Below are 17,960 nucleotides of genomic sequence, written 5' to 3'. Positions count from 1 at the left end.
ATGGCCTGTTTCCGTGCTGTAATTGTTATATGGTTATATGGTTTATATGGAGATTGCCTTCTTTGGAGATCTCAATGAGTCATTTGCTTAACTCACAAAAGACAATGTCAGAAATCTCTTTGTCGATATACGATCAATGTGCTTTCTAAAAATCGTAGGCGGCATCAATATGTTTATTCCTGAATGCACAGTTGTGATCCTCACTTGCTGATATTATCAAGTTACCAGAACTGGTGATCAAGGCAAGTATAAGATAATTTCCCATTTGCTTTGTCAGTAGATCAAACTGCTTTTTATAATGAAGGAAGAATCAGACAGAAAAAATGTGAAGTAGGTTCAAGAAACCGTGACCTTTATCGTCATTCAGACTGACAGGATACCTGCACCCAGCCCTGGTAAAAGAGATAAGCAACACGGAGATTGTCAAAGTCAATTATCAGTATCAGGCAGGAATGATGTCCGTCAAGTGGCTGCCTCAGATCACAATATTAATAATCCAGCCTTGAATTTTCAGTTTGCCTTTAGGTCCTTCCATTTCATGACCTTCAAAGATCAAGCCCTGCAAACCTAAAGAATATAAAACACAACATACAATGCATAGACTGTTTGTCTGAGACTGTCGACCTCAATGCTTTATTGTCTTACCTAATTTGATGATGTGCCCTTATCAGTCTCCGCATCTTTGATCAAAACTGACACATACTGTAACTCACCAACCTCCTAAGCTCAAGAAGGAACTGCAGATGCTGGAAGATCGAAGGTACACAAAAATGCTGGAGAAACTCAGCTGGGGCAGCAGCATCTATGGAGCGAAGGAAATAGGCGACGTTTCGGGCCGAAACCCTTCTTCAGACTGATGGGGGGTGGGGGGGGAGAAGGAAGGAAAAAGGGAGGAGGAGGAGCCTGAGGGTGGGGGGATGGGAGGAGACAGCTTGAGGGTTAAGGAAGGGGAGGAGACAGCAAGGGCTAGCAAAATTGGGAGAATTCAACGCTCATGCCATCCGGACGCAAGCAACCCAGGCGGAATATGAGGTGCTGTTCCTCCAATTTCCGGTGTTGCTCACTCTGGCAATGGAGGAGACCCAGGACAGAGAGGTCGGATTGGGAATGGGAGGGGGAGTTGAAATGCTGAGCCACTGGGAGTTCAGTTAGGTTATTGCGGACTGAGCAGAGGTGTTCGGCGAAACGATCACCCAACCTCCGCTTAGTCTCCCCGATGTAAATCAGCTGACATCTAGAGCAGCGGATGCGAGGTAGGTTATGCGGACTAGGTGTTCGGCGAAACGATCAGCTCCGCTGCTCTAAATGTCAGCGGATTTACATCGGGGAGACTAAGCGGAGGTGGGGCGATCGTTTCGTCGAACACCTCCGCTCAGTCCGCAATAACCTACCTGAACTCCCGGTGGCTCAGCACTTCAACTCCCCCTCCCATTCCCAATCTGACCTCTCTGTCCTGGGTCTCCTCCATTGCCAGAGTGAGCAACACCGGAAATTGGAGGAACAGCACCTCATATTCCGCCTGGGTTGCTTGCGTCCGGATGGCATGAAGGTTGAATTCTCCCAATTTTGCTAGCCCTTGCTGTCTCCTCCCCTTCCTTAACCCTCGAGCAGTCTCCTCCCATCCCCCCGCCCTCGGGCTCCTCCTCCTCCCTTTTCCCTTCCTTCTCCCCCCCACCCCCCATCAGTCTGAAGAAGTCTTTCGGCCCGAAACGTCGCCTATTTCCTTCGCTCCATAGATGCTGCTGCACCCGCTGAGTTTCTCCAGCATTTTTGTGCACCTTCAACCTCCTAAGCTCCTTCAGTTTTCTCCTGCCTATTGCCACATTGGTGTGGGAAAGCTGATTGCTATCGTTCTCCCAGCCCATGTTTTCACTGGATAGGTTCCAATTAATCCATTCCTCCCTCTGTGTCTATGAACACCACAGTTCCTTTTCAGCTGATGCTCCAAGCTGGCATCATGATCACGGATGAAAGATCTGAAGATGTTTGAGCCTGGGCCGTTGCGCTTGGAAAACTCTAGATGTAAAGTTCTGGGACTAAGATTCTTGATCTCTGATAAACACAACCACATTCCTTTGCATGAGGATGATATCAACCAATGAAGCATGTTCCCGGTGATGCATTTACCAGCACTCTGTGACTGTGACACAATGTCACATGTTACCCTGATGTCAAAGGCAGTCGCTGTCTGATCACTTCTGAAATTTGGCTCTTTGGTGAACTTGGACCAAGGCTATGATGAGGGCTGGAGCTGAGTGGACCTGACAAATGGCCATCAGTAAGTAGTTATTGATGATGAGTAAGTGCAGCTTGGCGGCATTGTTAATGACAGCCTCCGTTACTTTATTAATGATTGATGGAAGAATGATTGAGCAGTTAGTAGCCAGATTGGATCTGTCTTGCTGTTATGTGAACTGGAAGTACTTGGGCAAATTCCCTGCAATGTTGGGTAGATGCCAGTATTGTAACTACAATGAAACAGTTTGGCTCAAGGCACAGCTTGTTCTGGAGCATAGGTCTTCACTACTACAGCTGGGATGTAGCCTGATTCCATTGTAAGACCATAAGAGCAGAATTAGGCCATTCAGCCCACCAAATCTGCCCCGCCATTCAAGCATGATTGATCAATTTTTCCCTCATCAACCCCATCAACCTTGCCTTCTCCTCATAACCTTTGACATCCTTACTAATCAAAACTCTATCAATCTCTATCAAACCCAATGACCTGCCCTCCACAACTGTCTGTGGCAATGAAATCCACAGATTCACCACCCTCTGACTAAAGAAATTCCTCCGCATCTCCATTCTGAAGGTACGTCCTTTTATTCTGCGGCTTTGCCATTTGGTTCAAGAAACATCTTTTTCACATTAACTTTATCTCATCTTTGCTAGATCCAGTGCTCTCAGCCATTTCATGAAATCTCGTAGAATAAATCCGATTGACTATTGACTGGCCTCTGTGAAGGCGTGGAGACTTATGAGGAAACAGATGAATCATATCTTAGCACCTCTAGCTGAACATGGTTGTGAATGCTTCAACCTTTTCTTTAGGATGTGCCTCAACCCAGACATTCCCTCTTCTCCCCTCTCGCATTTGGCAAGAGATGCAGAAGTGTGAAAACGCACACCTCCAGATTTAGGGATAGTTTCTTCCCAGCTGTTATCGAGCAACTGAACCATCCCACCACCAACTAGAGAGCGGTCGTGACCCACCAACTACCTCATTGGAGACCCTCAGACTTTACTGGACTTAATCTTGCACTAAACATTAACATCCTGTATCTGTACACTGTGGACGGCTTGATTGTAGTCATGTATAGTCTTTCCTCCGATTACAGAGCACAAAACAAAAAAAGCTTTTCACTGTACCATGGTACACGTGATAATAATAATCTAAAGTAAGCTAACTAACAGCTCAAATGCTGGGCCCAGCACAGTGAGAATGGAGTCTGTCTCCAGTGAGGATGGAGATATTTTTGGGGCCTACTTAGCTGACTGTAATGGGTGGAGTAACCAGATGTAGTTGAAAGAATAGTGTAAGAGAAACAATTCTATCAGTAAATGACTGTAAAGTCAACAGTGATCAGTAAAGGATGCCAAAACAGAGAAGTAGGCAACTGATGGAAAAGATTGGGAGGCCTCTGGACACTTTTAAACAATGTCTTGCCTTCACAACTTCCCCATTGCTTCAAAATGGTTGGAACTTGTCTGAACGTGTTGGGATCGTGCAGCCACAGCCAAAGATCTTTGGCCACAGCCACATGATAGCTCATTTAAAGGCAAAGGACTGTTAATGTTCTGTGAATAGCTGATAATGAGCTGATCTCACAAATGATTGTAATCCTGCCAGATCACTCATCGGAACTTCCGAGGGCAACTCATTAACTGGCCCATGATAGAAATACAGGTTTTGCTCTAAATTTAATTAACATTTAATATTTGTTTTATTTAAGTTTCTAACATTCCATAGTACTTTAGAGACATGGGGGGGGGGTTAATAATGAATGAGTCAGAGGTATATTGTTGAATTATAATTACGTGACATCTACTGGTCCAACAAAACAAAACGGATAATCGTCAAGGCTCTGATATCAAGGTTGCTGGGAAATCGGTGGTGGACCTGTCTCTCCTTTTCAGTGAAATGCAACAATTCTGAGGCATAAAAGTTATGTTTAAGTTTAGAGATACAGCGCAGAAACAGGCCCTTCGGCCCACCATGTCCGCTCCGACCTCCGGTCCCCGCACACTAACACACACTAGGGACAATTTGCATTTATACCAAGCCAATTAACCTAGAAACCTGTACATCTTTGTAGTGTGAGAGGAAACCAAAGATCACAGAGAAAACCTGGGTGGTCACGGGGAGAATGTACAAACCCCGTACAGACAGCACCTGTAGTCGGGATCAAGCCTGGGTCTCTGGCCCTGCAAGCGCTGTAAGGCAGCAACTCTCCCAGTGTGCCAAAGTGCTGCCCCAGCAAATGTGTTAACATTTTACAGTTATATAAATTTCCCCCAACGTGACATTAACGTAACCACTGTAGACCGTGTACGACAAAAGAAATCCAATCAGCCCACCTCACCCAAGAGTGACGCAGAAATCCAGGTCTACGAGTGAAGAAATCACAGGCCGGAAGCCCACAGACTTGCTGCCTTGATCCATAAAGGAAGCAAAAGGCTCCCTAGCTACATTAGCAGGAACGCACAGGCAGGCTGCTCATTTCCCGTAGCTGCTTTCTCATTACAAGTTATCAGCAATCTAACTGCAGAACACGATAGCTATGTTCAGTCTGTTGCTTCGACTTACGGCTCAGGAGTGTGCATTGGCGAGGAGGCGTGCCTGACGTATTGCGTGCACTGGAAGATTCGGAACGCAAGGCTTGCTAAGAAGTCTCGGGCGGAGAGAAGGCCAGCCACGGGCCACAGCTGAAACCCCGAGTGTTCTGGTACAAACAAACATGGAGCACATGTTATGCTTTAGTTGTAGTTTTACTTTCTGGTTTTAGAGATACAGTGTGGAAACGGGAATCATGACAGAAGCCTCCTCGTGACGATCCCCAGAAACGATGACACCATGCACTCAGTGACAGGCAGCCAATTCTGTCAACATGTTGGACAACGGCGGAAGCTGACAGCGGCTGACGCATGAGCGAACGAGTACGGAAACAGGCCCTTCAGCCCACCAAGTACAATCTCCATACAGACAGCCTCCGTAGTCAGGATCAAACCCGGGTCTCTGTCGCTGCTATCTACTGCTGTGCCGCCTTCTTTATTACAAGGGGCTGCCAATAGTCGGAAATATCAACCCAGTTCCACTTCCAACACAGCTCCCTGCAACATAATCACCACCACTGCCATAATCCCTGCCAAATGGCCCACTTAACTCATACCCCTGGACCTCCAAACTCCCCCCCCCTCCCCCGCCCCCTCCCTCCGGCCGCTCTCTCAGACTTATCTACAGAGCTCCAATCTTTAAGAGATTTCCTACAGTGAGCTTCCTGAAGCTTCCCATTTGTAAAGTGTGACTTGTCTGCATGAAAAGAGGCCCAAGTCCCAATATTAAGTATCAACTGATGCTAAGTATCTGAGTACAGGCAGTGTTCTCAGTGTCTCTTAGTGGATGTGAACCGGTTTTGCCACCAGTAACTCTGATAACCCCCTGATGACCTACACACAGCCTACTCACTACAATAACACCAAGACTCTATAGACCAACAGTTAAGAGTCAGAAACTAAACAGATCTATCCCTGGACCTGTTAGAAGCTCCAGCATCAGTTTGGCTGCGATCGTTAAAGGTGCCAGTACGCAGCATGTGTTCCTGGCCAATGCTGATGTGCAAATGAAAGGAGCTTTTAAAACCTTTTATTGGTTCCTTTTAACTCACGGGAAGCGAACAATCCACGTCTCTGTCCTTCAGTAACAGCCTGGGAACATGTGTCAGTAACTATGTCCAACATGACTGACCTCGGAGTAACCTGCTGTGCAGTGCGTCTGGTGATATAACTCTAGAAGGATAACTTTAAGTAAATGTGTGTCATTTCTAGTCTTTTAGTAGTTGTTACGTGCAATCTGACTCAGAAAAGTTAATATTCTTGCTCCGTGGACTTATGAATTGATATGTTCCTTTAAGTCAACCAAATGGGTTAATGACTACTGATTGAAGAATTAAATAAACATTTTGTTGAGTTTAGATGAGAGCTAGTGTAGAAACAGGCCCTCTGGCCCACTGAGTCCACACCGACCGTAATCACCTGTACACTAGTTCTATCCTCCACACTAGGGGCAATTTACAGAAGTCAATTAACCTGCAAACCTGCATGTTATTCGGAATGTGGGAGGAAACCGGAGCACCCGGAGAAAACATATGTGGTCACAGGGAGAATGTACAAGCTCCTTGAGACAGCACCCGTGGTCAGGATGGTACCCGGGTCTTTGGCGCTGACAAGCAGCAGCTCCAGCGCTGCACCACTGTGCCACCCTGATTGATTTTTCGAACAATTAATGAACCATAATTCTCATGCCCTGTTTCCCCTTTGTTGCCCCGGCTTTCAGCTGTCCATGCATTAAGCAGTGTTTATTTTTCTTTAATCTTGTCACTTTTCCAAATCTTTTAAGATCAAATCATGAGGGGAATAGATCAGGTAGACGCATAGAGTCTCTCGTCCAAAGTAGGGGAATCGAGAACCAGAGTACATAGGTTTAAGGTGAGGGGGGAAAGTTTTGATAGGAACATGAGGGATAACTTTTTTACATGAAGGGTGGTGAGTGTATGGAACGAGCTGCTGGAGGGGGTAGATGAGGCAGGTACTATTGCAACATTTAAAAAATACCTACCGGTAGACAGGTACATGGCTAGGACAGGTCTGGAGGGATGTGTGCAAAGTGTAGATGGGGCATGCTGGTCAGTTTGGGCAAGTTGGGCCTCAGGTCTGTTTCGACGCTGTTTTACTCTATGACTCTATGAGCTGGCATAGCTAGCTCATAGAGTCACTCCCTTTTGACCAAAGTGTCCGCTCCTTGGCTCCCCTTGTCAGTTTTGTTTTGGCAATTCTCCTGCGAACTGCTTTGGGATGTTTTACTGCATTGAATTTTCTGTACAAGTAAAGGTTGTTGGTGCGTTCACCGCCATGCTTCAAATATGTTTACGGGGTTTACGTCCGCGCCTGGGTGGTTATAGAAAGGGACTACGTGCTGTCCACGGGCACCCTGGGGGATTTCCGGGATCGCTGGGCACCGCGGGGGATGGAATGTATCCTCAATAAAGATGGGGAAATAGTTATTTAATATTTAAGAATATTTGATTATTTTGTATTTTGGTGGTGGGTTTGTTTGTATTTTGTGTGTATTTTTGTAAATGGTTGATTAAAATTATTATTGGATTAAAAAAAAGGCTTCAAATATTAAGTCCTTTCAACTAACTGTTAACGTTTTAAACCAGTGCTAACCTTTCAAGAAGCAGGAAACGTCCTCAAGTTGAGGGATATTATCCTCAGTGTAGAAGCATTGCTTCTCCAGTAGCCTGAAAGCCTCTAGATGTTCTGAACAAGCATGTGTTGGATACAGAGTCTTCAGGTTTGTGTACACTTCTCTCCTGTTGGACAGCAACACGGCAAAAAGGTCAACAGTGCATACAGTTAACACAGCAGGCATCAGGCTTTTCCAAATTCCTTTGCAGTAGAAGCTACATCTGACAAGCTACATTTTGTTTCTGTGCTTGGTCTTAAAAAGCTACTGATATAATGAAGATAACAATAACAGTCTCGACCAGAACCACCTATCCATATCCTCCAGGGAACCGGAGGACATAGTTTATAAGGTGAGAGGGGGGAAAGATTTAAAAGGAACCCGAGGGGTAACTTTTTTACGCAAAGGGTGGACAGTATATGGAACGAGCTGCTGGAAGAGGTAGTTGAGGCAGGTACTTGCATTTGGAGACATTTGGACAGGTACATGGATAGGACGTGTTCAAAGGGATATGGGCCAAGCACGAGCAGGTGGGACTAGTGTAGATGGAGCATTTGGTTGGCATGGACAAGTTGGGCCAAAGGGCCTGTTTCCACACTGTATGGCTCCATGACTCTATGACTGAGATGCTGCCTGATCTGCTGAGTTACTCCAGCATTTTATGTTCTATGCAAAATGCCAGCATCTGTGATTCCTTGTTCCTCTAGGTATAAATGGAGTTTGTTGTCCCTAGAATGTAGAGTTGACCTGGAGGTTCATGACACCATAAGATGTGTTGTATGACTCTTTGATTTTATGACCAATGAACTGCTCTTCCTTACCACTGTTCCATATGGAAAAAAATCAGTCTTTACAGATAAACAGATATCTCAAGTTCCATTGCATCTTTGAATGTTGGCATTGAAGCAGTAGATGGTGTCTGTAAAGGCTGGAGACCTATTGTGAGTCATCAGTGGAAGATAAAATGTAAAGGCTACTTTGTTGAGTTTATGGTGTGGTAGTTCTCGCACGTTTACCGGAGCACCTGGAGAAAACCAACAAGGTCACAGGGAGAACATACAAACTCCATGCAGACAGCATATGTAGTCAGGATTGAACTGGCACTGTAAGGCAACGACTTTACTGCGGCACCTCTGCGCTGCCCTTAACTGACCTGGTTACTTGAAATTGGAAGCCACCTCCATCTATCCTCGTGTACCTCAGCTTGACCGACAAAGCACACTTTTGCAAAAATATGTCAGAGCAAGGTGCATACATTCAAAATTCCTTAGTAGCAAAAAAATCCTCCCAGTTCTTATACATAATCTAAACTGGTTAGAAGGTGGACAAAATTATTCTGGAGATAACTTAATGTAAGGTGTCAATATGCAACAATTTGCCACAATTTTATACTAGAGCAACATGGATATTATGCATTAGATTGCATCTTGCATAATTCCAGAAGGCATTGAGTTCACTTTCTAACCATCTTAAGAAGTGGAAGGATTTGTTGCCTGTAAGGAATGTTGGAATGTATCCACATCACTCTAATATGGTTATGCTTTTTCCATCAATGTGAAATTAATGAGGAATAAAGGAAAACATTGTTACACTGGTGGATGTCAGAAAAGGAAATTTGGGATGTGAGTGTTAATTAACACAACTGGCATTATGTTTCCCAAGACCACCACATATCATAATCATACCACACATTTCATTGACGAGAAAAATTTTACACGAGAGGAGACTTAGTGGAATATACCGTGGACTAACCAAGTTGCAATTTCCTCTGCGGTGTATTCTATTCTGGGGATTGGATTGTCACTGCAGAAACAAGGAGGAATTAATATTTTTAATTAAGACGATTGCACAAAAGAGACAGCGTAAATTCTAACAAAGTAAAAAGAATTTCACTGTGTTAATACTTTGTACATGTGACGATAAAAGCACCATTGAGCCATTGAAAGTGGTATCACAGAGATTTGGGGTGAGCATATAACTTACTATTTATAGTTTAAAGCAACTTCTGCAATCTGCTTCCGTCGCTCCCTGTACTTAACGTCAGAGTAACCCTGTAATAAAGCATCAAACAAAAATGAAAATGAAACAAGGTGATAGTGTTACATTCTACAATCCCGCAAGGCAGCAGAACCAGTATAAATGTTGTCCCATCAGATTATATTTGGATACATTGAAGACCAATAGATGGAGATGCAGTAGATGGTGTCTGACCTGTTGAGTTCCTCCAGCAGTTTGTTTTTTGACCAACTGATGAGATTGATTGATTGCTATGATTCACCAATACCTCCATCATTTTGTTGAATAATCACCAGTTTAATTTTAGAAACACAGCATGGAAACAGGCCATTCGGCCCACCGAGTCCATGCCGACCGTTCATCGCCCGTTCACACTTGTTCTATGTTCTCCCACTTTCACATCGACTCCTGACATGCTAGGGGCAATTTACAGAGGCCAATTAACCTACAAACCCACACTTCTTTGAGTTGTGGGAGGAAACCGGAGCAACCGGCAGAAACCCACATGGTCACAGGGTGCAAACTCCACACAGTCAGCACCCGAGGTCAGGATCGAACTGGTGTCTTTGGCACTGTGAGGCAGTGGCACTACCAGCTGCATCACTATGGTGCCCTTAACATGTTGTGGAAGATAGATTGACCAGGATCTTTCCTCATTTTGTAATTCCTAAAATGATCTTTAGGCAATTTTGTAGTGTTATTCCAAAGTGATGGTATTTCTCACACAAACATGTGACAGAAGCACTGACTGGAGAAAGTGACTTTCGGGTTAAAGCTTTACAATTTAATCTGAAATTGCCCAAGGTGGATCATCAACTGGTGGGAAAACCTGCTGAATGTAATAGTTGGAGATGATGCCAACTTTGCCTTTTATTAAAAGCTTCCATCTAAATTTGACAAAACATGACCCAAAACCCAGTGGTGCAGCATTAGAGTTGCTGAATAACAGCTCCAGAGACCCTGGTTCAATTCTGACTATGGGTGCTGTCTGTATGGAGTTTGTATGTTCTCCCTGTGACCGCATGGGTTTCCTCTGGGTGCTCCGGTAAATCCCTAGTAAATTTCCCCTAGTGTATAAGATAGAACTAGTGTACCAGTGGTCACTGGTCGGCACAGAGTCGGTGCACTAAAGAGCCTGTTCCCACGCTGCATAACAAAAATGAAACAAAATGTTTTAATAAATAAAACAAAATCTCCTGAGATGGAAGACTAAACATAACTCACAGCAAGCAAACGTTTGGCGCATTGATGGTATTCTGTGCAATATTATAACATAGAGTGTGCTATTTATTTCAAATAGGAAAACACATCAAAGCGATGCTGCATGAATATGTTGAGAATTTATCTCTTAATGTCCACGGCAATCAGTAGGTTTAAACTGTTGAACATCAATCATTACCTCCATGCTCTTTATGCTTGTATTTATTCCACCAGCCCGTCTATTTCTCCCTGAAAACAGTGACTAACTTCCTCACCGTTTACTATGGCTGCAGCTTTGGAGTCATTCTCAGATTTGGAAACTGAATACAGAAGACTATGGGTTTGAATTATAAAATTGATTTAAAAAAAGGTGTCTTTGGATATCCTATCACAGTAAGAATTTAACTACAGTGCATAGCTTACTATTACGAAGAAGTCCTTGGAAAGTAAAGGTTTCTCCATCACGGTTTAGACGATAAAGGTGTGACCTATCTTACATCTTTAATACATGCAGGTTTGCAGAGTTTTGGTAAATGTTTCTTCTGCTTGCCAAATCAATAACCGGAAATCAGAATAAATAAGAAAAATAATTAATCGCCACGGATTAATTTCAAGCATTTTTGAACAATGGTAACTAATGAATGCAAGTTGCCTTATGACTTGTCTATATCTAGTCCAAGTTATTAATACTACTTATTGTAGTTTTTGGGAAAACAATGATTTTGTACAAACACCTGGAGATTAATCTGCCCCATGTCACTTTATAGCTATGTCTCTAGTTTCCACTCTGCGAGAAAGGTTCTGACTGTCTATCCTATCTACGCCTCTCATAATTTTATATACATCTATGAAATCTCCCCTCAACCCCTGACGTTCCAGAGAAAACAATCCAAGTCTATCCAACCTCTCCCTGCAGCTAAAACCCTCCAATCCAGGCTGCATTCTGGTAAAATTATTCTGCACCCCCTCCAAAGCCTCCACATCTTTCTTGCAATGGGCTGACCAGAACTGCACGTAATACCCCAAAAGTAGAGCTGCATCATGAATTCCTGATTCTTATACTCAATGCCCCTAGTAATGAAGGAAAACACACCAGACTCCTTCTTTACCACCCTATCAATTACAAATACTTGTTGTTTACTATAGTACTATTACTGTTTGTTTATATATATATATATATATATATGCGTATGCGTGTGTGTGTGTGTATATATATATATATATATATGTGTGTGTGTGTGTGTGTATATATGTCCAGATATATATATGACAGATATATATATATATATATATATATATATATATATATATATATATATATATACTTTCTGAACATTTGTTGTTGTTCATTATGGTTTATCACTTTATGGTTTTTACAGAGTGCTATGTTTACATATCTGTTGTTCTGCTGCAAGTAAGAATGTAATTGTTCCGTTTTGGGACATATGAATAAAACATTCTTGACTCGTTCATGTGCTGCCACCTTCAGTGAGCTATGAACGTGGACTCCAAGATCCTTCTGCACATCAATGCTGTGAAGGGTCTTGCCATTAACTGTATACTTTCCCCTTATATTCAACCTCACTTGGGAAAGAATTGATTCCCAGCATAGTCTTTAGGATTTTCTGGGCTCCCAAGACACATAGGAAAGGCCAAAATGGCAATCCAAACCGCAAGCCAGTGCTCACACTTACAATAAACAAGTGGATGGAGACGCTGGCTGCAGCCACGGTAAATTACGCAGCAACAGATGTGAAGTACACGATGTGCTTCAGCAGAATGTTAAGTCTGGGCAGAGTCCCGTAAACTTCCTGAACTCTGCTGGGACGTAGCGGAAAGTTTATAGGATTTTAGACTCTGTCTGTTGTTCAATGAAAACAAATCATAAAAAGTTACGCTGATCTTTGTGGCAGGTTCTTATGCTGCAGCTATACGATGGGGACCAGCTGTGACCAAAATAAAATAAACTCCCAAGTGATGGTGGACCACATTTTGCACCAGCTTCATAGGATCTGGCTTAAGCTGCGCCACAATGCCAAAAGATTAGTTGTTTTAAATAAAGCTGTTAGTAGTATTTATATCACATTGAACTGTATTGTTCTATGTTCACAGTGCTAAAGGTTGTATTAAAGGTTATCAGGTACAGGTTGTAGCTAAGGTGCTAGCTTGGTCACCCTACACAAAGCATTGTGGATCACTCTGATAAATCTCCTGCACCCAAAGAGATGGCTATACTCCTTTTCATAATGTTAGTTAAATGTTTAACATTGATTGATACTTTGTTGTCACATGGACTTGGTACAGTGAGATTCTTTGCTTTGCATACAATGCACAAGTATCCAACGAATCGGCACATATACCGTGCCAACAAAGTTACAATAGTATTTAATATAGTCCCGATGGTGCCTCTTCCTTCTGCTCCCCCCGCGCCCCCGGGTCCCTCTTTGTCCTCAGTGGCCCCCCACGCTGGGTATGACTTTTGAGAGGCACAGTGGTGTAGAGGTAGAGTTACTGCCTCTCAACACCAGAGATTCAGGTTCGATCCTGACTAAAGGTGCCATCTGTGCAGAGTTTGTACGTTCTCTCTGTGACCGCATGGATTTTCCCTGGTTTCTCTGGTTGCTTTCACTTTTTTTTATACTTGTAGAGATACAGAATGGAAACAGGCCCTTCGGCCCACCGAGGCCACGCCGACCAGCGATCACCCTGTACACGAGCACTATCCAACAATCTGGCGACAATTTAGAATTTTACCGAAGCCAATTTAACCTACAAACCGGTCAGTCTTTGGAATGTGGGAGGAAATCGGAAAACACGGCGAAAACCCATGCGGTCATAGGGAGAACATACAAGCTGCCTACAGACAGCACCCAGAGTCAGGATTGAATCCAGGTCTCTGGAGCTGTAAGGCAGCAACTCTACCGCTGCGACACTGTGCTGCCCTCCCAAGTTGCAAAGATGTGTGGGTTTGCAAGTTAATTAGCTTTTGTAAATTGCCCCTAGAGTGTAGGATGTGAATGCGAGATAACATAGAACTAGTGTATGGATGGGCTTGGTGGGCTGAAGGTCCTGTTTGCATGCTATATATCTCTAAATTAACTAAACTAAATACTCTGTTTTTGTCATGCCAGTAGTATGAGTCTCCCACCAAAATAAAAGCAGGGTAGTTAAAATGCAGGCTGTTTGTCTTATACTCCACTGGGGGACAATCAAACGACACTTCACTCCTTTCTTTCTTTCCCTCCTTGCTCGTTTTCTTTTCTCTTCAACTACTATAGTTTTATCTTTTCCTCCCCATAATTCCATGCATCCTGGAATTGGTAAATATTTTCCTTTGGTCGGGATCACTTTGAAGGCAAACTTATCAAGATCAAACTTAAAGAGTTGTGGATGGCTGATGGGATAAGACAGCTCATAAAATTCGAGGAATAGCACCTCATGTTTCCTCTTGGGATGACTATTTTATGCCCCAATTTTAGGCAACTAACCAACAACATCCCCATCTCTTCACTGAGACTCGCCCGAATGTGCACTCATTTCTCACACTATCCCACCCTCTTTTCCCTTTCCCTTGTCCCACTTTGCCTATATTCCTTCCTCTGGCTTCACACTTTGTGCCTCGTCTCTCCTTATCTCACAGCCTTTTGTCCACTTCCCATCCCTAACGTGTTCACCCATCTGCCAATCATCACCCCCTCCCCCCATACCTGTATTTGGCCTGTTCTTTTATTCCTTTAATAGAAACATAGAAACATAGAAAATAGGTACAGGAGAAGGTAATTTGGCCCTTCGAGCCTGCACCGCCATTCATTGTGATCATGGCTGATCATCCACAATCAGCAACCTGTGCCTGCTTTCTCCCCATATCCCTTGATTCTGCTAACCCCAAGAGCTGCATCTAACTCTCTTTTCAATTCATCCGTGAATTTGCCTCTACTGCCTTCTATGGCAGAGAATTCCATAAATTCACAACTCTCTAGGTGAAAAAGATTTTTCTCATCTCAGTTTTAAATAGCCTCCCCTTTATTCTTAGACTGCGGCCCCATGTTCTGGACTCCCCCATCATTGGGAACATTTTTCCTACATCTAGCTTGTCCAATCCTTTTATAATTTTATAATTTTATACGTTTCTATAAGACATCCCCTCATCCTTCTAAATTCCAGTGAATACAAGCCCATTCTTTCCAATCTTTCCTCATATGACAGTCCCTCCATCCCAGGGATTAACCTCGTAAAGGATGTCCTTCATTAAATCCAGGTGTGGTCTCACCAGGGCCCTGTACAACTGCGGAAGGACCTCTTTAATCCTATACTCAAATCCAATAGTTATGAAGGCTCCTTTCGGTTCCTTCCCCCTGCAATCAGTCTTAAAAAGACTCCCGACCTGAAACATCACCTATCCATATTCTACAGAGCTGCTGCCTGACCCACTGAGTTACTCCAGCACTCAGTGTCTGTCTCCAATTAGACAACTCGTCCTCTATTGCCCTCTGCTGGTTGTATGGTGATCCTGCGTAGAGCTGCAGTAAAACCAGTTCCCTCGATTATGTCATTACTGTCATTGGAATCTTGGCCTTTTTGGTCAGGAAATTTTGGCGGGACAATTAAAAATCCAGACATACTAAGATCTAGTAGGCAAGTATATATTATCTTATGGAGACACAAGGAACTGCAGATGCTGGAATCTTGAGCAATAAACAAAGCGCCTATGTTCTATGTTTCTATGTCATGATTTTATGGTCATATATTCCCTGAGCTTGTAGCAAATTCACTTCTTTTTTTTGAGTTTTAAATTTCTCAAATTAGCTCTTTAAAAAAAACTATTTGTTGGTGCTGTTCTCAACAGGGAGTGCTGGATCGAATACCTAGTGTGTGGAGAATGGAGGAGAATGAAGGGGTGAGTGCCAGGCAGGTGAGATGCGTTGGATGTAGACAGTCTACAACTTCCCTCATCAATGCAACAGCAAGGACAGGCTTGTACATAGAGCCCTGGCAATGTGCAGGCACCATTCACTGTGCAGTGAGTTGTGGATGCAACCCAGTCCATCACACAGACCAGACTCCCCATCATGGACTCCATCTACACTTCACGCTGCCTTGGGAAAGCAGCCAACATATCCAATAACCTTCCCCACTCCAGTCATTCCTTCTTCTCTCCGCTCTCATCAGGCAGAAGATAGAGCCCTGAAAGTTAGCACCACCAGACTCAGAAACAGCATCTTCCCCTCCGTTATCCAATTCTCCAACCTACCTCACTGCAGATATTGGACGTTGTCTGAAACATTTGCGCTACAATGCTGAGAACTATATTTGGCACTGTGTATCTTTCCTTTCATTTAATCTAATAGTCATAGTCATACAGCGAGGAAACGGACCCTTCGGCCCAACTTTTCCACGTTGACCAACATGACCCATCTACACTAGACCCACCTGCCTGCATTTGGCCCATATCCTTCTAAACTTATCCAACACATGTACCTGTCTAAATGTTTCTTGAACGATGCAATAGTGCCTGCCTCAACTACCTCCCCCGGCAGCTCGTTCCATACATCCACCACCCTTTATGTTAATTATAATTGAGTTTGGTTTCATTGTATTTATGCAACGTATTATCTGATTTGATGCAAAACGAAGCATCTCACTGCATCTCGGTACACGTGACAATAATAAACCTAAACCCAAAGCATGATCTGCTTTGAAAAGACAAGACAATGGTGCCATCTTGTGGCATTTAACCTGCAGAAAGTATCAGCCATGGAGCTCCAATGGTGGCTACAAACCTCAGTTGTCTCGTCCCTTCTATCTGGAGTTCAGTTGTAGCTCAGTTGTATTTGCTGTTGGGGCAGCGTCCGACTCAAGAATGTCAAATACAAACTGAAATAAGACACTTAAGAGCCATACTGAGGGAATGCTACGGTCTTTCAGAGGAGATGTTAAACATGCACCTTCTTGTACAGATGGTAGACAAAAAAGCTGGAGAAACTCAGCGGGTGAGGCAGCATCTATGGAGCGAAGGAATAGGCGACCGTTCGGGTCGAGACCCTTTTTCATGATTAGTTTTGTTTACAGATACAGCGTGGAAATATGCCATTGGGCCAACCGAGCCCACTCTGACCAACCATCACCCATACACTAGTTCAATCAAGAGAGATCAAGATCAAGATCATACACACTAGAGACAATTTAAAGAGACCATTAACCTACAAACGAGCACATCTCTCGGATGTGGGAGGAAACCGGATCACCCGGAGAACACCCACCGGTCACAGGGAGGCTGTACAAACTCTGTACAGACAGCACCCGTAGTAAGGATCGAACCCGGGTTTCCTCCCACACTCCAAAGATCTACAGGTTTGGAGGTTAATTGGAGGTTAATTGGCTTCAGTAAAATTGTAAAATTGTCCCTAGTGTGAAGGATAGTGTTAGTGTACGGGGTAATCGCTGGTCAGCATGGACTCGGTGGGTCGAAGGGCTATTTCTGCGCTGCATCTCTAAGCTAAACTAAAAGCCTTAAAATCAAAAGTCTATTCAGGAATTCATCACAACTTCAGGCTGAAATGTCAGGACATAAATTAACATGATCTTTACAACACAGAAACAGGCCCCAGAGCCCCCTGTTCTGTACTGGTGTTTATGATTCTCATGAGACTCCTTCCTTCAACCATCGAGATTCACCCTTCACTGTGGAAGTTCACAATTCTCCTCAGCATCCCAGCAAGATTGCTTTCCAAAATTCTTACAGAACTTACCGGGTGATCGAAATCCAAGTCCGGGTCATATTTGGAAACCAATTGATGGCATCTGTCTAAATCTGATAGCTTTTTTGGAAACCAATGATCTAGAGATAGGGACAAAATGCAAAAACAGATAAAGAACAGTACTTCCTGCATTGAATAGCCAGCCTTGTGCCCAAAGAGATACAATGGATAATCCATTTAAGCTGGATCAGTATTAGATAGGATAATCCTGCAGCACTTTAGGATACAAATCAACAAAATAATTAGGAGACACAGGTGGCAGCATGGTGGCACAGTGGAGCTGCTGCCTCACAATGCCAGAGACCCACGATCGATGCAGGTTTGCACAGAGTTTGCACGTTCTCCCTGTGACCGCATGGGTTTTCTCCAGGTGCTCTGATTTCCTCCCACATTCCAAAGATGTACAGGTTTGTAGGTTAATTGGCTTTGGTAAAGTTGTGAATCTTCCCTAGGTCAGTGCTAGTGCACAGGGATCGCTAGTCGGCTTGGACTCGGTGCTGATGTACTGAAATAACTCAGCA

The 17,960-nt window shown here is 43.7% G+C and overlaps 1 protein-coding gene across 1 annotated transcript in view; it reads right to left on the bottom strand.

The window, feature by feature from the left end:
• The window catches only part of th (tyrosine hydroxylase), a 49,036-nt gene that overhangs the window by 14,087 nt on the left and 16,989 nt on the right, over positions 1-17,960 (bottom strand). The window contains exons 4-8 of the mRNA XM_055649669.1: positions 17,431-17,519; positions 9,449-9,516; positions 9,218-9,268; positions 7,447-7,592; positions 4,808-4,943 (exon numbers count right to left, since the gene is read on the bottom strand). Of these exons, the coding sequence (XP_055505644.1) occupies positions 4,808-4,943; positions 7,447-7,592; positions 9,218-9,268; positions 9,449-9,516; positions 17,431-17,519 (490 nt within the window). The remainder of the gene's footprint in view (positions 1-4,807; positions 4,944-7,446; positions 7,593-9,217; positions 9,269-9,448; positions 9,517-17,430; positions 17,520-17,960) is intronic.

This window comes from Leucoraja erinacea, chromosome 18 (genome assembly GCF_028641065.1).
Source record: "Leucoraja erinacea ecotype New England chromosome 18, Leri_hhj_1, whole genome shotgun sequence".
NCBI classification, from domain to species: Eukaryota; Metazoa; Chordata; class Chondrichthyes; order Rajiformes; family Rajidae; genus Leucoraja; species Leucoraja erinaceus.
Note: the sequence above shows the minus strand (reverse complement) of the source record. Positions and strands in the feature narration are given on the sequence as shown.